The sequence below is a fragment of the Patagioenas fasciata genome, chromosome Z (genome assembly GCF_037038585.1).
Source record: "Patagioenas fasciata isolate bPatFas1 chromosome Z, bPatFas1.hap1, whole genome shotgun sequence".
NCBI lineage: Eukaryota > Metazoa > Chordata > Aves > Columbiformes > Columbidae > Patagioenas > Patagioenas fasciata.
The window spans coordinates 176,857-200,940 of NC_092560.1; the positions used below are offsets into that span (position 1 = coordinate 176,857).

Below are 24,084 nucleotides of genomic sequence, written 5' to 3' on the forward strand. Positions count from 1 at the left end.
CCTCTGCGATTCATGGGGACTCATTCCCTTAGGAGTGTTCTCCACGTACGGGGGGGCTGTGAAACACCTTTCAGTTAAAACCGGCTTTCACATTAAAAAGTTGTTTCACATCACTAATATAATTTGCAAATTTTTTACAAAATCTTTCGGATAAAAAGACTTTTTTTTAAATCAGAAGTTTTCCAAACAAGTCTTATATTTCTTTTAAATTCAGAGAGATGTTAAGTTTTCAATTGGGTTCAGTGAGGCTGGAAAAAAAATCCAAAAATCTCAACTGGAATACACACTCTGTCTTTGAAGTACAGTCCACAGTAATTTTCATTGTAATATTTTGTTTTGATTGAACCTTGGATTTTCTTCCAATTCTAACATTTCATTTGCAAACAAGAGAATTGGTGATTTACACTGCTCTAATCTGTAAATATCAGCTGTATTTAGCCTGGGGGATTGGAAAGTCATGGCACACCAGGGTGGAACACCTGTAACCTTCCAGGTCCCCTCCTGGTCCCTCATCTTTTCTTTGTCCACAGAAGTCCCGGAGGAGGAAGGACACGGATAACTCTGCAGGACAACCACACTTGGCCATTGAACAGCTTGCTCTAGACTGAACAGTCTATGTGCCACAAAAAACAGAAGTGCAAAAGAGGGAAAAACTACCAAAAGTACAGCCCTACTCAAACGAAAATGTGTACCTCAGAAACAATGTTCCCCCCAGAAGGGGTCGAGCAGGAAAATACATTATGTATAACAAAAGCCCATAATGTTCTACCCAAGTTATCTCAGTGAAAATACCCAGGTGATAACCAGCGAAGAACCCAGGGTGAGCAGGCAGGATTCACAGGCCAGTCCTCGAAGGGCAGGTTTGGGAAATTTCCCTGCGACTGTGTTACCAGCCCCAGCAGGGGCTGCGGGGGACGATGGCGGGACAGGAGGGGCTCAGTAACGGGCACCCCCGTGCCTGCACTGTGCTGGGGCCCATGTGGTTTGTGGTTGGAAGGAGCTTCAACCAAAATTAAACATTTCCCAAGCGGACTGAAAAATGGTGTTTTGGAAAACCTCTTCAATGAGCAGTTTTGAAAGAAGAAAGTTGCGTTTCAAAGCGCCTGAGATCCTCTGCACCAACATCGAAGCTGCTCCTGGTCTCTGGACCCTCACCAGCAACTCATCCGTTCCCACAGGAAAAAAGTGAATAAAGCATTAATAAATGGAAAAGGGGAAATGCTTCCTGCACAATTGCTGTTTTTCTTTTTTTGAGGATGAAATAGAAGGTAATAGATTTCAGCAAAAGAATGGCCCTCAGAAATTATTTCCAAGTAAAACTTCCCTTTCACAGAACAAAATTCTCACTTTTTGATTTTCAATGGAAAAAAAAAAAAAAAAGAAGGCAAACAGTAAGTTCTGAGCCCTGAAAACCTCTACCTGTGTTTTTCAAACACAATGTGATAAAACTGTCAAAAATTTTGTCCAGTTGAAGCCAAGACAGAGCCCCTGGAGCTGCCATGTACTGCAAGAGCCTGGCCAACCATGGGTACACAGTCACTCACGGGATCCCAGGTAGTGCTATTAATGCCACACAATTAATTAGATGGTGTCTGTACTGTGTGTTGAAAGAACAGCCGTGACATGCGGCGGTCGCTGTTAATTGCCACGACTGCGGTGTAAGCAGCGTTCTGCTCCCACAGCTGAGCACCTGCAACACCCTCCTTGAACAAACCTGAAATACCTTTTGCTCATCAAAGTTAATTTCTCTCCTAAAAGCAGGAGGAACAACCTGCTGGCTGGAACCTCAAAATGCTTCCTATGCCCTTCATGTTCATTTATAATCTCTTCCACCAGCACACTTACACTCACCAAAAGCACATCGCACTTGTGTCTGTGATGCCTTGTAGCCACCGATTAGCACTTCAATGAGCGGTCCAGGTACAACCATCACCTGAACTTTCACACGTGTGATCTTTAAATGAAATTAGCTGTACACTAGACAATTTTTGCTACACACCAGCCAACCAGAAGCTGATTGCAGTTAGGGCCGGAAGGTACTTGGTCACACTCAGACACTGTCTCTCCAAAGTTCCCAGTCCTATCAAGACTGCCAATTAATGCCTAATGAAGGTTGTATATAATTTTATGATCATACAGATTGGGCAGTATTTCCCCCTTATTTTATCTTTATATTAACTAGCATCTGCTCAAAGATTTACAGTTTTATTTGTAATGGTTCTAAGTAGGTTGTCATATTTTAAGAAAACAGTAACATGCAGATTTTTGTAACACTACCTTATTTCCAAGAAGCTACAAGGCACAGAAATCCCATCAATGACTAATGAGTTGTAGGTTAAGGTGGACGTACCTTGCTGTGAAGTCACTGTACTATTCTCGACCCGTGCTGCCTGCCATAAAATTTTAATGTTGCTTCTGACATATTTATGAAACACCTCACCTAGTCTTTGCAGGATGACAAAAAGATTTACATCTGCAATTACTGCAAGCACATAGGTTTTAGCTATGCACTTTAAACTTCTGTACACAAAGGTATTTAACTTTAATACAACAAAGGTAGGTGGTGCCACAGAGCAACCATATTGGAACTGCATTAGGAGAGATTTATCTCCCTGTACCAGGAGGACAACTGTCCAAGTCATCCGCATAGAAGATGGCATTGCAACTAATGACGATGAGGAATCTGCCCCTTCCCTCCCCCAGCTCCCTCCTGCAGAGTCACCTGCCCTCTCCACCAGTCACCAGGACCCCGGGCAGGCCCAGCCCAGCCGGTGACACCAACCCCAACCAGCGACACCAGCCCCAACCAGCGACACAAGCCATGCGCGGGGCCGCGGTGACCACAGGGCCAGGTGTGCCAGAGATGCCGCCGCTCCTGGCTCTCCCCAAGCCCGGTCTGTGGGGCTGTCTGCGACCTGTGCAAAGCCCTGCTTCACCTGGCGCCCACGTAAGACGAGGGACATGGGGTGGTAGAGGTTCCATCCACACAGGGCACTACTTGATCCTGCCCTCACGTCAGGCTCTCCAGCCTGGCACCATTTCATCTTCCCTGCCGTGGACTGAGTGGCTGATAGTGCAGGTGGGATGAGAAGGAAAATTTCTGTCTTGCAGAAAATATCAAGCTAAACAACATGGATTCATTCCACATTGGTGCAAAAAGTGTCAAGAAGTATCTTGTGGGATGGAATTCTCCAAACTATGTAACGGAAATGTTGTATTTGGTTCAGTCGAAAATATTCCGCACCATGCTTTTTCCTGACTTGGGTCCTTTTTTAGAACTTCCGTCTTCATGATGATAATGTAATGTGTAGTTACTTCCAGGAATTACACAATAATTTAGCTAGTAGCAGAAGTAGGTAAAATGTTACAAGCCGTAATAACGTAGCTATCCTGTGGGAATCGTGAAGTCTGGAAACTGAGCGTTTTGGTAGCTCGATGAAGGTACGTTGCTGCAGCCGTGGAGCAGTCTTCAGTTATCTGCAGACACAGGCGTGAACAAGGGCAGGAAAGCACCTGCAGCGCTGAAGGAGCATCCTCCCACACCAACACCTTCTCAGGCATCCCGTCGCTGTCCCCATCCTCGGTGACCACATCAGACCACGCCAGGGACCAACCATGGCTCTGCTGGGAGAGCGCAGCAGCTCCGGTGACACCAGGCCTGGTTGGGTCCTGCCCATTCTGCTGAGTTGGCATCACCTTTGACGGATCAAAAAGCATCTTGTCGTGGTGTAAACCCTCTTCATGGATGAGCACTCCCAGCTGAGCCACCCAAAACCTCAGCATCTTAGCCCTTCTGCCTGCAAGACCAGCTTTTGAGCTGGACTCCAGGATTCAGCCACTCTGGACTATGGCTTTAGCACGTCAGCAGGGTCTGCTTACAACCTCTGGTTCTTTCTGTCATTGCGGGGAGTTTGTGCAAGCTCTAAAATACAGAGACACGGCCCCAGCAGAGATGTCGGTTTTTCTTTCTGACACCATACACAATGCAAATGAACGCCTGAGTGACAGAAGACAGATAATTTCTCACTTGATTTTCATGGCACTGCTTTAGTTTTACACCACATCCACGTTACAGCCATCCTTTTAATGCAGAGAAAATACGTGTCAGCCGATCTCAGGTCAGTCTCCAGGAGCGCAGCAGCTCAGTCCTCTGGCAGCTTGGCTGCTCTGCTGGCAAATGTCTTGTAGTCAAAGCTACTTCCAAGCAGAGCTGCAGACACTTAGCCTGGCCTGATCCAACTGACCCAGCCAAAAATTGTGCCGAGGAAGAGAACATGTGGTGAGGAAGGGAAGACAGATGAGGTGTTTCATCCCACACAGAGCAGGCTGATGCTCGAAGACACCGTGGCTTCCATGACACATCCCCTGAGGGGACCCATGGCTGCCCATGCGTTCCCACAGCTCCAGGCACATCTCCATGGGACCAGGCTCCTTGCTGAGGGCTGGCATTACATTTCCTGACTTCAGTGAATGTGCAAGATCAAAGACTAGACAGCCTGGGCTAAGGTGGCTCCTCTGTACTGAAGGAGGCTGGTAGAAGGAAGAGAAGACGGGGCAGCACCATCACTTGGTGCCCAGCACCTGTCACCGACACAGCACACAGCCTTTGTCCTACCTGGGCACTGCTCACCCCGCCCCCAAGTCCACGCACACCTCTCCATGTCAATAAAGCACACGTGTAGGCTTGGGAGTCAGGTATTCTCTGGAAAAGCTTTTGTGTGGCAAAGCAACCTCCGCTGTTGCTGCCCGAGACTGATGGGATTTCGTGTATCTACTGCTAAGCAGACATGGAGTGAGGACCAGAGTGCTGATTTTAGTCTTTTTCAGTAGGAATTAAGGGAGTTACATTTAAATTTCCCAACATACTCTGCAGTCCTTGCAGAGCATGATCCCAAATCTACTGCAGTCATAGGTGACACATGATTGATTAGCAATCAATGTACCCTGTGCCACATGTGCTACTAGAAATAAGAGAACTCATCTTTCTGGGGACTCCTCAGTGTCCCTCTCCTCCCGACGCAGCCAGCAGCCCCTGAGCAAGGCAGCAGCAGACACCTCCGCAGGCCCTTCCCGTCCGCACCTCCTGTGCAGCGGCTGTGCGCACACAGCTGTCCAGCACAAACACCAATTCCTGCAGTTGGATGGCCTCCATTTTAAAATGTGTTTTCAGAGGAAAGTTCTGCTGTGGAAACCAGGCAGTTCTTGGAGCACCTTCCTCTGCTTTTGCTAAGGTGTGTCATTCATTTTTTTTACTTCATTTTCCTTTCCCTTAACCCATTTTTTTTCTTTTTCACTGATAATATTACATTGCACCATACTGCACCGCAGTCTGTTTTAGTGTCTTGGCATTTTCGCTTGTTTTGATAAAGTCAAAAAGAGAGAGAATACTTAATTCTCAAAATATTTCATTTCAATTTTTGCCATAGACATCAGGTCTGTCATTGTAGTTTACTGCAGGACAGATACTTTACTTTCCTACAGTGCTAACTGCAAGCAAACTCCCTCCAGCAATCACCACACAGAAAGCAAACCTACAATCTCAGAAAACAAGGCCAGTGAGCAGTAAAAATGCTAAATTCAGAATGTCTACAACCTCCCCCCCACCCAAACCTCTGTGTGGGTCATCCTTCAACACCAAATATGGGTTTGGGGTGCAGGGGTGCCTGGGGAATGTGGGGAATGGGGGTCCCTGGGCATGCAGGGGTGCCTGGGGGTACCTGGGGGTGCAGGGAGCTGGGGTGCCAGGGGGTGCCTGCACTGGGGACCATGTCTCCAGCATTCCCTTGGCCATGCAAACACTGGAAGCAGGAGACAGTCGGTTCATCACAGGACAACTTGGCAAATGCTTCCTAATGCCATGAAGTCAGGCAGATATTGATTTCCCCAGTCTTTCATTCAGAGCCAGATAGACTTTTCAGTATACACAGAAACCCAGGCTCAGGATGCAGGTGAGAAGCCACCACCACGCTGTGCTCAGTGTGGGCAGCAGACAGGCCAGCCAGAGCCAAGTGCCCAGGAGAAACAAAACGCATCCTCCCCAGCACTCATCACCCCAGGACACACTTGGCAGCTGGGCTGCAGAGCTGGGACGGGATGGCAACACAGGCTCTGCTCTCCCACCAGTGCCACCAGCTGCTGCCATCGAGGTGCTCCTGGCACAGTGCAGTGCGGGCAGCATCATGCAGGAGCACACCAGCCACATCACCTTCCTGCTCACGGACACAGAGGTCATGAGATGCTTTCCACTCTGCTTACTTTGAGGATCTCAGCTCTTGCTCACAGTCAAACACAGTTTGTCAGGAAACTGCCTGATTGATTTTGGTGGCTGGGCCTGGCTCCTGCATGCACCCAGCACAGGAGGGCAGAGCTGGTCCAGTACCCAAACCATCACCGACAGCCGTTGGAAACGCAGGGCACACCACAGTGCTCAAAGCTCAGAGGACTTGTTGTTTGTAACCGCGATGCTTCTGTAAACTCACATTTTTTTAAACTCTGGGTACTGACATAAAACAAGGAGGCATACGTGTAGAAAAAGCTGAATGCTCGGAAATCATATAGCATTTTGTGTGCTCTCACATCGCTGTTACACTGGTCTGAGAAACCTCATCACAAGCAAGGCAGTTGAGCTCAGCCCTGCAAGCATGAGCCAGAGTGGGTCAGCGCAGGTCACCTCCTGCACCTTGGAGGCAGCTCCTGCACAGGGCTCAGGACCAGGCCTCCGATGCCCTGCTCTGCTAATCCGAAGCACAGCTTTCCAAAACATCAACTAAATTAGACCTCATGGCTCCCTAATTACAGTTAACTTTTTCCGATTTTGCTTCCACCAACAGACAGTCATCAATAACAACAAAACCAGAGCAGACAGGAAAGGACTTGTGGAGGGCCAGTGATGCAGCTGCACACCCCGCCCGTGGCACGCTGCGTGCCAGCTGGACACCGAGCTCGAACCACCGGTACGTCGGGGGGCACATCGCCTGGGGGCTGCTGTCACTGCTGGTTTTGAGAGCCAGGCAGACAACAATCTATGAGGAAACCCTTTGTAAAGCAGTTCCTGCCTTCCCAGAAGGGGAGGACAGCGGTGCACCCCCCAGGTCCTTTGCAGAGGGGACACCTCAGGTGCCTGGAGGAGACCCGGGAGCTGCCTTGGTGGAGGCAAATGGACCTTGTGCAGGGCACACTCTACCAACCATGACGGGAAGTTCCCAGCACCTGGCCCTACAGGGCAAATGCAAGTAACGAGCAGAGGGTGAGCTTTAAACACGTTTTATCTGCAAGAACCTCACCTTTAAATTTCTGGCTCTGGGTATTTGGGGCAGAGATTCATGTTCACTCTAGCTGTCAGTGTGATGAATCCCAAACACAACTGTCTTTCAGGAGACAGAAAAATGTTTAGTAACATAAAAAAAATCCAACAATGGCAATAAAACACTTTTAAAATTCTCATTGTTGCTTTTATAACCAGCAGCATTGCTTAAAGCTGGGCAGAGCATCAGACCTGTAACACTGAATGACCCATCCTCATGGAACAGCCTCTGTTCAGCTGCCACCAGTGTCCCTGTGCGACTACCTCAGCAAGCTGCAGAGAGACAGGAGAGGGAAGGGTCCCGTGGTTCCCCCGGGTACAGGATGGACCCCTCTGCCACCGGCTGATGTCTCCAGCCCTCTCCTCCCTGCCCAGTGGGGGGGATGGCTGCAGTGCTGGGGGCAGCGTGCCCCGATGCTGACCACACACTGCATTGCCCAGCATAGCATCCTCCATGGTGATGGTCCACAAGAGCCATGACCATGGCCAAGCCAGCAGCCCCGGGTAGGGCTCCAGAGGGAATGACCACAAACCCCAGCTTCCACCACTCAGTGCTAAACAGCCCCAGTAGTCACGGATTGGCCACAAACAGCCACTTAACTTGACAGTTCCCAGCTGAACAGACCAATGCCCTGTCCCACGGGCAGGCGGCATCGCTTGGCTGCTGGAGTCCCAAACCCCAGTACCATGTCATTGTGTGGAGGGGACGGTTTCAGTATTGAGGTCTGGCTGGAAACAGCCCCCCCAGCCCCACAGCCCCCGACATCGCTGCGTGCTGCTGCTGGCTGACACAACTGATTGATTTGACTGAAGGTAGCCAAACTGTCACTCAGGAGGTGCCCCCTTGGTACCTCTTCTGGCTGGATCTACTTGAGGGTGGGATTGCCTGAGCCACTCCTGTCAGGGATTTCAAAGGGAACAAGCGGCTGAACGCGGATCTGACAGCTCTGCCACTGAATTAGGGCTATTTGCATGCTAATTTCCGCCGTGCTTAACTCACTGCCAGACCTGGTGGAGAAGCAGCCTCTGCGTGTTTGGAACAATGCTTGACTGATCTAGCTGCGTTAACGAGCAAATTATGGTAATTTTGTTATTACAAATGCATAGAAATTTCCAAAGAGTGAAGCAATACAATATGTTTTCTCTCCTCCTCCTCACTCCTAAATATGGACCCTTTTGTTTATACACACTTTGCCTTGCTTACTTGTGTTTAGATATGCACAGCGTCTCATGTCAATGGGAGAAGGCAGAAATTACGGCCGGAGCAGAGGGAGCCCGCAGAGCAGACAGGATCGGCTGTGCTGCGCACGGGACACTTGGGACCCCGTCCCCAGCTGGTGTGCAGCAGCAGAGCCTCGGTGGTCAGGGGTTGGGACTAATTGACCCCAGTTGAGGACTGGGTCTGTGAGGGGAAGGTGGGTTTAGGAACAGCACAGCTAAAGGCTGTTGGCTTCCCAACAAATCACCTTCTTGCCCTCTCTAGTGTAATTTCTAAATCAATGTAATGAAATAATATGTGACAACAACATATTGAAAACAATATAAATTTCATCTATATTCTGTGCAAGCGTGGTAATTACATTCCTGAGAGATGAACACCAAAACATTTCTGCAGGCTTCCAAGATGCTGGCAGGCCCTCATTCAAAATGTACATGAGCAGTGGATAAACGTGTACCATTTACTTAACTGCTTCATTATTAATTAAGGGAACCATTTGTCAGTTGATTTGCAGTCTGATGTTGCCTCACGACAATTGTGATGGCACATGACTCGCTCCATCATATGTGGTGAAACTTCTCTGTGATTTGTCTTCCAAAATTACAGGAGGGTGGAGCAGCCCTAGAGGTGGGGTAAAACAGTAAATTTGCTTAACCAGAAAATATCAAATGCCAATATTTCAGTCCTTTGGCGGTGGGTCTCTTCTGGCTCTGGCAGTGGAAGCTGTGGGGTGCTTCTGTGAGCGTCCACAGGGTGAAGGTATTTCTGAGGTGCTCCAGGTGACAGCTGGGTTTCAGCTGTGTGAGCTGCAAAACGTCACAATAGCAGCACACAAACAAATGCATGCCCATGATCTGAGCAGAGATACATGTTCCTGTTGTAGCAGCAGCATGAAGGAGGTGGGGCAGACAGCAAATGGACTTAAGAGTCACCTCCAGGCTCCAAGGACGTAACTTGTAAATGCTCCACTTCACCAAAGAAATGTTAGGGTTTATTCCTCAGCTGCTTTAAGTCTTTCTAGGATAAAGTACCTGATTTTACTTTTACTGGCCAAAATAGCATCACTGTCCAAGCAAGCCATCAGTTCCAGCTTTTGGCTGTGCATCAGAGAAGGACCAGTTGAGCCCTACCACTTATGCCCTCTGTCATCAAACATACTGTAATTCACTTTCTGTGCCTCTACATTTAATTTGTTTACCTCCCAGTCACTTTGCTTTCAAATATTTACTGCTGCATGTTGGGAGGTTATAAAATGCTATCACAAAACTTTGGCAAAGGCAGGGCCAGAATGAATAACATTAACACAGGAAACTAACTATGAATAAAGACTCCAGAGTGCTGGAGTAGGGACCAAGCCCCACCAGTCCCTGCAGGCTTTATTCCAGAGCTCTGACAGCTGAACTGCTGTGTCCCAGTCCCACTGTGACATGGGGCTCACAGTCCTGCTTCCCCACAACCCTCCCTGCGCACTGGGCTCCGGAAGGGTGATGGACAGTCCTCTCCTGTCCCTCACAGCTCAGGCGGGAGAAACAGCCCTGACATGGAAAGTTACAATCTCACTTCTCCTCTGCATTAATATCTGTTAGCCACAAGGAAAAAATGTGCTTGGAAACCATGTGTTTTGTTTCCCAACACCATCTTCTTCTGTTTTGCACGTTAGAACTAGCATCTTCTCCGAGGTAAAAGATTGCTAATGATACTATTGCTATTTTTTATGCTTTTCTTTTCAAAGCCCCATTTTGAATGTCACTGTTTTCAGGTCTCTTTAGTCGGGTAATTGCACATAGACTTCATATAAAGGAAATTCATTTGTTCAGGGTCACGGCATGGTTTTTCATTAAAAACAAATTACCGGTGTTCAGAAAGGACATCTGGGTTTCGAGGGTCCCATTAATGACTATATTTTCAGCATCACTATTCCGGACAGTCTACCCTTTCCTGTCACCCAGTGTGCAGGGCCCTCCAGGAAAGGAGGGGACATGGTGAGTGACAGTCCGGGGAGGGGAGAAGGGGAGGCAGGTGAGGGAGTCCATCCCCAGAGACGGGAAGAGGGGGTACACAGAAACCAAGGGGGCAACAGGCGCAGCTGTCCCAGAATTTATGACACGAGAACTGGAATATGTATTTAAGTGAATGATCATAGCTACTTGCGCACAATCTCTTTCCAGCTCAGCCACAGAACCATGAGTCTGCTTACCAGGGCAAGCAGACGGTGGTTTGCCCAAGTCCCACCCTGGTCCTTGCTGTCCCAAATAGAACACGACTCCTGGCACGCAAGCTGCAGCTCCAGCACTGCTCCTTGTGTCCTCTCCTCTGTTCCTGGCCAACGGCCACCGACTGTCCCATACATAGGAAAACACAGATCTTCAGACACATCTCAGGAGGTAATCCCACAGACACGAGCCGTGATCCACGGCAAGAGACCTCATCCAGCACTGGAAAGAGGCTGGTGGTGTATGGAGCAACAGAGGACCACGAAAAGAGCCCAAATGAGCTGTGATTGTCCCTATCTCCATGCCAGCCCAGCCCACATAAGAGGAGGTTCAGAGCTGGAAAAATGGTCCAGCCTCCCAAAGGTGAGCGAAATACAGCAAAGCTGTGCTATCTGTGACCAGCAGACCATTGCGGTAGCAGCTGCACTCCCTTTCAAACACTCCACCTAAAAAAAAGGTCTAGGTCCCTCACACAGGTCATGGAGTAAAATCCCTGGAAATGTTGCATTTCCCAGGGATGTGCTCCCAACCAGATGCTGCTAAGCTCCTAAAGCCAACTCTGCAAATGTGGGGTAAAGAGAGAAAAGAGAGCAAAAGTTGCCAGCAGAATACAGCACCATCTCTGTTAGAAGAGTCAACCAGCCCTGGGAATGACTCTTTGGAAAGGAGTCAACAAAGGGGGATGGCAGCAGGCTCCAGGCTGCAAGGACTGGGTGGTATGGAGAAGATGTGGTTTGCTCTTCCCAGGAGTTGAACGAAAGGCTGCTGGGGAAACACTGCTCTGCTTTTCCAAAGTGACAGCACATTAAGGGTACGATCACAGTGTGAACAAATAGTAACAATAATATCAAATGGAAACCAGGAGATAATTCCTGCGTACAGCATCTCGTTAACCTGTGGGATCCTGTGCCCAGAGGTAGTACTGAGACCACAAATCTAGTAGGAATCAATAGTGGATTAAACCTCTAAATAGATAAAGAGAACATACAGAGGCCTACACTAGACAAAATAAACATTTGTAAGGGATATAAACTTCCCAACTTCAAGGTATGAACCACTAGACAATGAGGATTAAAGAGAAGTGTCTACTTTGGGCTCTGGGAGCTGCTGTGTCCCCTGCCCCAGTTGAGGATGGCAGCTTCTCTTCCCGGGACCCCCAGGTTCCTATGACAGACGCCAGCTGATGCTGTTGATCTCCTGCCTACTCCCAGCACACCCAGGAATATTCACCAAAGTCACAACTTTATGCTGGGTCCACCCACCTTTCCCCTCTCAGCCCCAGTCCCTGGGGGAGGAGGGAGCCGGGGTCTGGGCACGGAGCAGGGGTGGACGGGAATGCTGAGACGGGGTCTGGGCACGGAGCAGGGGTGGGCAGGGATGCTGAGACGGGGTCTGGGCACGGAGCAGGGGTGGACGGGGATGCTGAGACGGGGTCTGGGCATGGAGCAGGGGTGGACGGGGATGCTGAGGTGGGACCTGGGCATGGAGCGGGGGTGGATGGGGATGCTGAGACGGGGTCTGGGCATGAAGCGGGGGTGGACAGGGATGTTGAGCTGGGGTCTTGGAGCTCGTGCTGCCAGGGCTGTGGAGGGGTGAGACCCTGCTTACGGCTGGGACAGAGAACATGGAGGGAGATTTCTCCCAGTCCCTGTGTAGACATTAGGCACTGTCCTGTGATGGGGGGGCGGGGGAGTGCCCTCACAGCTCCCTCCAGCCTCTGAGGGGGATTCATGGCTCTGTGGTTAAACAGGTCTAGGGCAGAGCTGTCCCATCTGTGCACCTGCATGAACTGCTGGCATCACTGCTTTCCAGAGAGGGACCTGTTCTCCTCCTAACAGTTTGTGGACCCCATCTCTGCTCACAGAATCAGCCAGAAGTATATGAATTCCTGATTCTGCAGCACATTTTCAGTGGTGCCATGTGGTGCCATAATCAAAACATTGAGTTATAGAATTATGGGGCATTTCAAGATGGAATGGGCTCCAGGATGCTCGTCGCTTCATCCAACCTGGCCTTGAAAACCCTCAAGAATGGAGACCGTGCAGCCTCTCTGAGCGACCTCTTCCACCACTGGAGCCTCCTCACAGGGGAGGTTTGAAGCTTTTCCTCATACTCCGTTTACATCTTGCTTATTTCAACTTATGCCCATAGCCTCTTTGTGCTGGGGGCCCAAAACTGGACTATTCCCGCTGTAAATCCCTGAGTGCCACATGAGGGGACGATCCCTTCCCTCCAGCTGCCGGCACTGATGTTGCTGGTCGTCCTCGCTCCAGCGCACTCCACAGGATGACACTCTGCTCCCCATCTGCCCACATCTGCTCCAGCAGCCAGTCAGTCCTCAGTCTGTCACAAAGCGTTCCCTTCCCCGATGGTTTTTTTGTTTGTCCTTGCTGGATTTCATATTCCTTTCCAAGCCTACCTGGATGCCTCCAGGTGAAAGCCCTACTCTGGAGCACACTGACAGCACTCCTCGGTGTGGGATCATCTGAAAACCTGAGGAGGTGGATGAAGACGACAAACAGGACAGACCCCTGGTCAGACCCCACAGCACCGCACATGCTACTGGCATCCAGCTGGAGTGTGGCATCGGCCACCACCTCCAAGCTTGACCACCCAGCCCGTTGTTTTCCCATCCATGTGCCCATCTGTCTGCACTGTAGCATTGCCCTTGTATCCAGTACCACCAGAGCGCTGTGGTCTGCTGGGACTGCAGCACCTCTCGTAGAGCTCCTCTCTGGTCACATTTACAGAGTGACAGCTACCAAAAGGCAGGAGAAGTGTGCAGGTTCTGCCATTTGCAGAGGAATGTGTTTACGGGAGCACTGAGTGGTGATAGATCACAGAATCACAGAATGTCAGGGATTGGAAGGGACCTCAAAAGCTCATCCAGTCCAATCGCCCCGCCAGAGCAGGAACACCCAGACAAGGTTACACAGGAAGGTATCCAGGTGGGTTTTGAATATTTCCAGAGAAGGAGACTCCACAGCCCCCGTAGGCAGCCTGTTCCAGTGTTCTGATCTCAGTTCATAAAGCTCTGGACTGAAATCGAAGTCGCATGTTTGCTTATTTGGTTCCTTTAGAGAAAAGTATTTGATTAATTTATGCTCTAGGCCAAAGCAGACATTCCGGAGCCACATAAAAAAAGGAAATTCCCTATTGATATACAAGTCCCTGTTTTTGCAGGGAAGGAAGAGAGGAGGTGGTAGTGGTGCAGTGGGGTGCCCTGTGTGCATCCCTGCCCCGGGGAGCAGCAGCGCAGGAGCAGGGCTGGCGGGGAAGAAACCTCCCCTGTTCAGGTGCACAGCGGGGAGCTGGAGGAGAGATCAGCGCAGAGCAAGCAATGGAATCCGCACAGCTCCTGTGTCCGGTGTCCAGCCTGCCAATGCCCGGGAGCTGGATCATGGCCCCTGCCCTGCAGCCCCGCTGCAGACCCACAGACATGGGACAGACCGGGGACAGTGTGGCCAGGGACGGGGTTGCTCACAGCAGCACCAGCGATGGCAGCAGCAACAAGCATGCAACAAAACACAGCCCATGTCTTATTGTGTATACATTTTCCCACGTCTCTAAGCACTTAACTCACACAATTACTTAATTATGGCAGAAATTCATGGCTGATGATTAAAAATCTTATCAAGGAAGCACATTTCTAGCATAGACTCTGAAAACTCTGATGAGGCAGCAGCAGGTGATGAAACGAAACCCTGAGACCTGGTACAACAAACGCCCTCCCTTGCCTGGGCCCTCAAGGACTGTGGCACTTTTGCCAGGGAGGCTCTGAAACTGGTCCTGCAAAGGACAGGAGTCAAAGAATTGAGAAGGTATTTTGGATGCTAGTTAGCAAATTCCCACTTAAATGAGGAGAACCTACAGGAATTGCAGCTGACCTTCACACTAGCTGGAGCAGAAGGTTGTTATTAAAGGAACCAGTGAGAGGAACAGTGCAGTTATTCAATATAATAGGTCACACAAGCCTATGTGTAGTTAAAAATAAAATCTATTACCTGGGAAAATCAGCTCAGATGACTCCACATCACTGAACCCTCACTGCATCTCCTCTGGCTGAGCACCACCAAGCCTCACGTCCTCCAGTTTTGCCACTGCACCCTGGCAGCTGCCCCTGAACAGCTAGTAACCCCTGATGTATTGGTTTCCCAAGCACCCCAAAAGAGAAGGAAGAGCAAGTATTTGCCTCAGCTGGGGAAAGAACTGGGGCTTACAGTCTGGTTTTCAGAGAAAGGTGTTCAGAAAGAATGTGGTAGATTCCCATAAGGTCTCTAGAGGCCTCTAAATGTGTGTGTTTGCCAGGAATGATGCATCAGATGATCATACACAGCAGGAGGATGCCCCTGGGGCAAGGAGCTGCTCAGGACATCAGTAAGGAGCCAGCCCAGGAGGCACCAGGCGAGGGAAGGGACCAGTGGGGCAGGATGTCTGACCCCTGGACACAGAGACGACTGACGGAGCCTGCTGCCCCAGGCCTCACGTTGTGGTTACAGCTTGCAGTCGGGCTGGAGAGTTGACGTGAGCCCAAATCTTCACCTGAAGCCGCGGCTGTGCCACAGCAGCCAGGCAGGCCTGGCACGCACCAACAGTGGTGTCCGCATGTGCGTCCATGAGAAACAGCAGGAGGAAAGGACAGAGCCTCATGCTCTTTTCAGACAAGACTTGCTTTCAGGTGTTCACTTTTTCTCCTCACTCCACACAAACTGCATCTGGTACCCTCACAGCAGCTCTTTCAGACATTACATTTTGTGGATAAAAATTGCTTTCTACACAAACTATGATCTAACATCCGTAGCTAGTTTCTAACTCGAATATATACATTAAATGGCTGATTTTTTCTTAACTCCTTAGAATCATAGAAGTATCCTAGCAATCTCGTAAAATGCAATTTGCAGAACATAGAGCTGGTAACAAAGATTTACCCCAACAGAGCCTGGACATCAAATTACTGTCACCAACTCACAGTTCCTATTACAATTATTTTTTTCTAATTCACAACCTCCCAAAGCCATGTGATTACACACAAAATTCCACTTTAAAGGGTTTTTCCTCAGTAACCTTCTGACCCTGCTGAGTCCAAAGAGCTGGCTCAAACAGTCTTATGGGCTTGGAAGGCAATAGGGGAAACAAAGAGAATTTTCAAGTTATCAACACTTTTAAAATCATACAATAATTATGTGCCAGATTCATGGCTTTTATCATAGGTATTTGGGCCTCAGAACACCGTTTTCTCTCATGACCAGCACCCTCCACTCCCACTGACCACACAGAAAGTACTATCCATACCACCCGCTAGTTCTCACCACAATGCTCCAAAAAGGGAAGGAATCACAGAAATACAGCATCCTGAGGACACCTCGCTGTCCCCCAGGAGTCGGGTGGATGGACACAGTTTTTCACAGAGGAACACTGAGGTCAGGATGTGTCCAGTCCCAAGGGCCAGTGATGTCCCCACGAGACACAGCAAGAGGGACACGGTGCCCGGATAAAACAGGTGGGCTGGAGCAAAGCGGTGCCACACGGGCGGCACCTGGCACGGCCCGGATTGGGGGATCCCCCGCTGCACGGGCAGGGGCTGGGGCCCCGTCGCGTCCTGGTGTGAGGGACGTGCCCTGACTGTCTCCAGGCTGCGGCACCTCCATGCTGTGCCTGGTCCCAGTGCCCCCCACCCCTCCTGCCAGCGCTGCGGCCTTCACGCAGCCTCCAACTGCCACGCTTTCCTCATTAAATGCTGTCTTTTTCCTTTCCTTCTATTTTATTTTCCCCCTCCTTGTTTGAAGACTCACCAGGCACCATTCCTGTCAGCGCTGGAGCGGAGTAGCTGCCCTGTCCGGCCGGGGGGACGTGCGGGGGGTATCCTGGGAGGGTTGTGCTCGCCAGCTCACGACCTGAGGAATCAAACCAACAAATCACCGCGTGAGCACTGAGACGAGCGGACACGGGTTCACATCTCCCCGAGCGCCCAGAACACAGCCATGCATTTGTCATCGCCGCTTTGCGAGGACCACTGTGGGATTTCCAGGCTGGCAGGGAGGGGGGGGACAGCTTTCTTTCTCTATGAGCTGCCACAAAGCTCCGATGAAGTGAGAGACAGGAAGGGGAAGAGCAGAGCTCCGCAGGGAGGGGAGTGCGCCCGCCCGAACTCTGGCTGCCTGTCCCTATTCCCAGGTTCCTCCAAAGCTCAGATTCATAAAGTCAGAAACAGCAAAATGTGAAACAACAATGATCCTAATGACACTTCCCCGGAAAACTCTCAAGAAAATCACAGTGCATCAGCTGATGGTTTGCAGAGGTCTAAATAGAAAGTGGGACACTGTTTCTATCTCTGATTAAAGCCACTTACAAGAAAGGAACCAACACTGGAAATTGAGATATGAAGTCAGTTTAAGATATAGTTTGGTCGGGTGCCAGAAGAAGGGGTCAGATTCACAGACAGCCTGATGTAGTGATCTTTACTTAGATGGCAGAAACACTTCTTTTTATTCAAGTACCCACAGGTCTTCCATGGAAATAACCCCACAGAAAGCCAGCAATGGCACATCCCCCATCTCCCCCTGCCCCTGGACCAGGGTCCCCTCTCTTCACCCCCTCCCGGGTGCAGCTACCAGGGACACATCGCTGCTGCGAAGCCAAGTGAGGACATGCAAACAGCACAACTTGAAAGTGACGTCCCAGACCCCCAGACCCTGCTCCTGCGTGGGACCCCAGGACAGACCCGTCCCCGCAGGCTGCTGTGGCAGAAGCTCGGGTAAATTGCTGTCTGCTGTGGTCACGGGAGCTCTGATAGGAGAAAAGGATGTTCCTCTGATCCCACCAGGAAGGATCCATCCCTCACCACAGAGGGAACCCTGGAACCCACCCATGGTTCTCTGCACTCCCACAGCATCCTTGGGCACATCACTTATAGAAAGATAAGCTGCCTCACAAGAGCCCTCAGGTGCATGGTAGCACCCAGCCTGGGACACCACGGCCGGGTCTGCAGCAGCACACAAGCGCTGCCGTCCCCTCTGGGAGAGCACCAAGCTGCCCTGGCCACAGCTCTGCTGCGGGGATCCGCTCGATCCCCTGCGCCAGCCACTCTGACATCCTGCCCAGTGGCTCCGCTGGAGGCGGGGGGAGTGAGGGGACCCTCCCGGCAGGGCTGTCCCCTCTGGCCACACGGCGGGCTCAGGGCAGCAGCAGCGCAGCACTGGGCTCTCAACACAAAGTGTGTGTTTCAGGAGAGAAAGGGACCCTGGCTGCAAGGACCCCCAGCCCCAAAGGTCCCCGCTCCTCTGACTCCTGCACGGCAGCAACTGCGCCGGCTCCAGCTGGCTCTGAGACATTGTTGGCCCAAAACAGCTCGTTATCCAGAAAAATACCACTGTGAGTGCAGGTCCCTTCATCAAAACATGGCATGTCACATCAACAAGAAAAGTTACGTGACTTTGTTGACTTTAGCACCGCTGACAAGAAGAAATGCACAGATTCTCGTGTTCAAATTGTTTTCCAGAGCCGTTTGATTTTATGACAGTGCTTTTCTCAAATCTCTGCAGCTTGGAGAGGTTGAAACTAAATGTTTCCCCATGAGCCAAAAACATTTTTAAAATTTTGACTGGCAGAGATTTTGAGCCATGACTTAATTTCAAACTGACGTAAAAATAATTTTTTTAAATCCTTCTTTTTTTGTTATCATCAAATAAATGAGTCCTCATCTGATAAGACAGGAGACAGGAATGCGAGTTATTGCAAATCGGTGCTCACCACCCCTGGGTCACGGCCACGGAGGCCGCTTTCCCCACCACCCTGACAGGCAAAGGGGTCGGTGCTGGAGCGCTGCAGCGTCTCTCAGCACGTGCCCCACTTTCCCCGGCACTCCACCTCCACAAACCGGGATGCGCGCCATTCCTCTCAGGCCCTTCCTACAGAATATTTGTGGTGCATCCACATCCTGGAAGAATTTAAGGTTCAAAACAATTGATTAATTCGCTCTCCAGTTCTAGGGGGAAGCCAGATCCCTCACGGAAGGGCATAATGAATTCTAATTATTCAATGCAAGCAGAAAATGGCTCTTTCAGATTAAAATGTTCTCCCCCCATCACTGCCCTGCTTCTTTCTCTCTGGCACAAAATTAAACTCTGATTATGCCACCTCGACAGCCTGGGGAAGGCAAAAGTATCTGTGATCTACTTAAATTTGGTTGCAGAGCAAAGCTGACCCGCAGCGCTGGCAGGGAGTACCCAGCTAAGGGTTGTCCCTAATGCAGAACAACATCTCACAACCCGATGTCCGTGCTGGTACTGTCATCCAGGAGCCCTCCACAGACCCCAGAAGGGATACCACAGCTCTTCCCTCCCTCAGCGGTGTGGTGTCACCGCGGACTGGCCCAATGCCTCATCTCACGGAGGTGCCACGACAGTGGGCGACATCCCCATCCTGACCCGTCCCCCACTGACCACGCCCCACTCCTCACTTTCCAGTAGCTTTTAAAAAAAGCACCATTGCCCTACAACTTATTTCAATGTATTGAAATATTACAGTTTTCACTTTTCCCAAAGCTACTGTCACACCCAGCGTGGTTAGGATCACTGTCAAGGGCACTGAGCAATGTAGCCACCACTGAAGACACCAAGAAGAGTAGGATCGCAGCTTCCCCCTAAGTGAAGATAACACAATTCGTGGTCTGTTCCACAGATGTGGTCTGGTTTCCATCACATCTCATTTCCAAATTCACTGTCCTGGCATCTGCTGACAAATCTTTGCAGCAGGGTCACCACAGCCAGGCTGGGGCAGGGGCTGGGGGGAGGCCAAGGGGGGCTGGCAAAGGACACAACTGCACGTGCTGCAGCCCCACCTTGTCCTCTTAACTGCTTGCAGTGTGCTTCCCCCACAAAAAGAGTGGAGTATTGCTGTCCTCTATTGCATTTTCCCCCAGTATTGGCACGCTTCAATTGCACTGAAATGATTTATTTCAGACAAACACTAATAACCTTGGCACAAAGAGAGGCAGAGAAGCAGACCCTGCCCCAGAGTGTTCCCACCCTGCTCTTTAAGGCAAAGCAGCCAAGAGGAAATGAACATCTGTATTTTAGTAGTGGGCCATGGAGACAGACAAAGGTCCTTCAGGACACACTTCTTCCTGATCATCTTTGATCTGGGCTTTTTTAAGGTTATTCCAGATGGCTAAAGTTGGAGACGGGGTACAAGCAACTGCAGGCAGAGCTGCCTCACTGCTTGGCCCACTGGGCTGGTGTTGTGCAGGACAGATCAGCTCAGCAACCAGCTCCAGCCTACAGGCAAGCTCAACTAAAGCAGAGCTCAACAGGACTTTCCAAGAGCAACTTCTGCCAATGCTATGAGGCTACTGCCTAAAGCTTCACGTACCCAAATACCTTGCTGGTTCTTGCCTGGAGTGGCCTCCCCATGGGGAGTCTGGCGGCCCCAGCAGTGCTGGTACCTTCAGCAGTATCTGCTGGCCTGCAGCTGGCATGCCTTGGTGACAGGGGGGACACATGGCAGCTCTTGTGCCCATTCAGCTTGGAGGAGGCAGTGGGTGAAGAAGACCCCACCTTCTTCTTTACCCCACCACCTCCTCTAGGCCACCTCATCAAGCTCCTCCACATCACTGGAGAGCATCTCCAAGGGGCGCACCAGCAAGGCAGCTCAGACCCATCACCTGTCCAGCTGCCAGAGGAGATGGGACTAAGTGACAGTCTAGGTGACGTGTGTGAGGGGGGATGCATTCAAAACACACACCATACACCATGCTTGTGTTACTGTAGGCAGAACAGGCACCTGTTCTTCAGACAGGATGCGATGAGATTGGCAATGTCCTTCTCAGAATGGGAAGCACACCCCTTCCCCATCACAGCCAGATCTGGGTCAAGCTCTTCTCCTCTGTAGGTGACCTTGCCACAGATGCAGTGAAGCTCCATCCCCTCACCCTCAGCAGCACCTGGGATACCCCAGGCACAGGCTGCAAAGGCCAGAAAGTGAGGATTTGGAGCTTTTAGCTGGAGTCAACATATTCTGGAGGCTCAGAAGAGCATCCATCAGCCAGGTGTGATGCTGAGAAAATGGGCTGCCATGGTATGAGTGTGCTGTGCTGCTCGTGCCACCATCCACCAAGACTGCAACTAAGCCAGAGACTAGTCTGATGGAGACAGGATAATAATACTGACACGAGAAGTTGTGTTTGGACAAAAAAAAGGTGGGGACAGCATGGGCACGGGTATCGTGTGTCCTCGTGGGAGCTCACACCTGTCCCTGCAGGAGCTCACACCCATTCCCACAGGAGCCCACACCTGTCCCTGCAGGAGTACACGTCTGTTCCTGCAGGAGCACGCAACTGTCCCTGCAGGAGCACACAACTGTCCCCACGGGAGCTCACACCTGTCCTCACAGGAGCACATAACTGTCCCTCAGGAGCCCACACCTGTCCCTGCAGGAGCTCATAACTGTCCCTCAGGAGCCCACACCTGTCCCTGCAGGAGCACACAACTGTCCCTCAGGAGCCCACACCTGTCCCTGCAGGAGCACACAACTGTCCCACAGGAGCTCACACCTGTCCCTGCAGGAGCACACAACTGTCCCACAGGAGCTCACACCTGTCCCTGCAGGAGCACACGTCTGTCCCTGCAGGAGCAGGCAACTGTCCCTGCAGGAGCTCACACCTGTCCTCATAGGAGCACACAACTGTCCCTGCAGGAGCTCACACCTGTCCTCATAGGAGCACACAACTGTCCCTGCAGGAGCTCACACCCGTTCCCACAGGAGCCCACACCTGTCACTGCAGGAGCACACAACTGTCCCACAGGAGCTCACACCTGTCCCTGCAGGAGCACACGTCTGTCCCTGCAGGAGCACACAACTGTCCCACAGGAGCTCACACCTGTCCCTGCAGGAGCACACGTCTGTCCCTGCAGGAGCACACAACTGTCCCCACAGGAGCTCACACCTGTCCTCACAGGAGCACACAACTGTCCCACAGGAGCCCACAACTGTCCCTGCAGGAGCCCACAACTGTCCCACAGGAGCCCACAACTGTCCCACAGGAGCTCACACCTGTCCCTGCAGGAGCACACAACTGTCCCTTCAGGAGCACACAACTGTCCCACAGGAGCTCACACCTGTCCCTGCAGGAGCACACAACTGTCCCTTCAGGAGCACACAACTGTCCCACAGGAGCTCACACCTGTCCCTGCAGGAGCTCATAACTGTCCGTGACACAGAGCCAGGGCTTTGCCAGGCTCTGAGCAGCCGAAGCACTTTCCGAGACAGAGCCCCTGCACAGCACCGTCACTGAAATACTGCAAGGATTGTGACACGTCCTTCTGCTCCAAGGAAAGCACTCAGCATGGAGCCCCAGCTCCCTGCAGATTCCCAACAAGACCATGTGCAGCCACTGCTCTCATGGAGCTGCTGGTGCCGCAGGATTCAGATGTTGCTCTAGGACTCCCCAGTGCAGAACCAGCGCTGCAGAGCCTCCCTGCACAGGCCTGTGTGCCACCTGCACTGAGAGGGAGCACATCTGCCTGGAGCACCCAACACTGACAGAAGGACCCACCCAGAGCAGGGCTGGGGCTTGGGACTGTGCAGCCGGACAGCAAAGGGGTGGGAAGCACCAGCACCTGGCTGGCATCAGGGAGCGGAGCCAGCGCCTCTGTTACAGCCGTTCCTGTATTCACACGGTCACCACAGGCTCTCACAGAGGGGAAAAGTTGCACATCATTTTCAGTTTTAGGCATGTCTCTACCAGAATTTATCCCGTATTACTCCAAAAGACAAAATATGATGATGCCGACCGAATAACAACAATATCAATTGGCACTGCAGGGCTGGAGGACACAGCCACACGTCAAAGTGCTTGGCTCTGCACACACAAGATACGCAATAAATGTCCGTCCCTCCATTCACCAGGAGCTGGCAGCGTGCTCACACTGAAAGCAAATTATAATTTGCAAAAAAAAATGCAAAGAAGTTATTTTCTTCCATAAAAGAAATTATTTTGCAGCCAGATGCAGGAGAGGTCGGCAACCCCCCCAAGCAGACGTGGCAAGCAGCGCTCGGGCACCAGCAAATACCCCCGCTCCAGCACAGGCTGCCCGGGCCGGTTGGCAAACCACGGTGAGAAAAACATCCTTCGGTTCACCTGCCTTTAAAACAAAAATCAAAAGGCAGCAAAGAGTGTTTCCAAGTGTGTCTTTGTATACTACTGTGTGTAAACTTGAATCCAATTAACTTCAAATTTAACTACTAATGAAATTATCTCATTTTGCTATCAGCTCAGCTCTCATCCATGGCAGTAATTAACCACTGGGGGTTGTCACTCCCAGACACATGACACAAGGACTTCCCCAAGCTCAGGTGCTTCAAACCCTTGCAGAATTCATTACCCTGACAGTGTGAAAACCCTTCACTTTCAATACCACAGGGCACCAACATGTTTTTTTCCCTTTATCTAACTGATTGCCGGTAACAGTATGAAAGAAATGAACCCACTGGAGAGGTAATTAATTACTGCAAAGGATACATTAGAAAATGCAGGGGGTCCAGGTGGTGAGGAGGGGACTCACTGAGCCCCTTTGCTGCTGCCTCAGAACCAGCCTCTGCCATGGTGGGGTTGGTGATTCTCCCCTCTGAGATGGGCAGCATCCAGGGAAGCCAACTCCCACCTGCCGTCCCGCACACACCGCAGACGTGAAACTGCGCCAGCTGGGAGCGTGGTCAGCGGTCGGCGGCGTGGGGTTGACGGGTGACCCCACTGCTCCGAAGGGTGAACACAACAGGTTGGCGGCACCGGGACAGCCAGCCTGGCAGTGCTGCTGGGTCCCCGCTCCCATTGCCAGCAACACTGCAAGGTGTCGGCCTGTCTGAAATGGTCACCTGAGGCAGCACGCACCCCATGTCACACCCAGCATCGGGGCACTACACCAGCAAAGACCAGCGGCTCCCTGGGGTCCACCTCACACACACACACCCTCTCCACCCCTGCCCAAAGACCCCCCTGCTCCCTTGCAGAGGCTGCTGCTTCACCTGACTCTGCATGTCTTTACAGGAAACAATTTTTTACAATGTAGGTTTATGCAAAGTGAAGTGAAGAGATGCCACCACAGGGGCACACTGTGACCTCCCCACGGGACAGCCGAGGAGCAGGACAGATGCTTCCAGCACTGTCCTGCTCGCTCTGCGACCCGCAGCCCTGCGCTCGCGCACACCAGGAATCCCAATGTCTCACACGAAGGTGCTGTGTCACGACAGCGCACCAGCAGGGAGGCAAACCCTTCCAAAAGGCAGCCAAGTGGGATTGACCAGGCTTGGCTTTTGGCTGCACTCCCTCTGAAATGGCCTCAGGTGGTCTCAGA

General features: G+C 51.3%; 1 protein-coding gene across 2 annotated transcripts in view; it reads right to left on the reverse strand.

The window, feature by feature from the left end:
* PAX5 (paired box 5) overlaps nt 1-24,084 on the reverse strand; it is a 144,461-nt gene that overhangs the window by 15,511 nt on the left and 104,866 nt on the right. For both annotated transcript variants that reach the window (XM_065860781.2, XM_071802035.1), the window contains exon 8: nt 16,528-16,629. In XM_065860781.2, the coding sequence (XP_065716853.1) occupies nt 16,528-16,629 (102 nt within the window). The remainder of the gene's footprint in view (nt 1-16,527; nt 16,630-24,084) is intronic.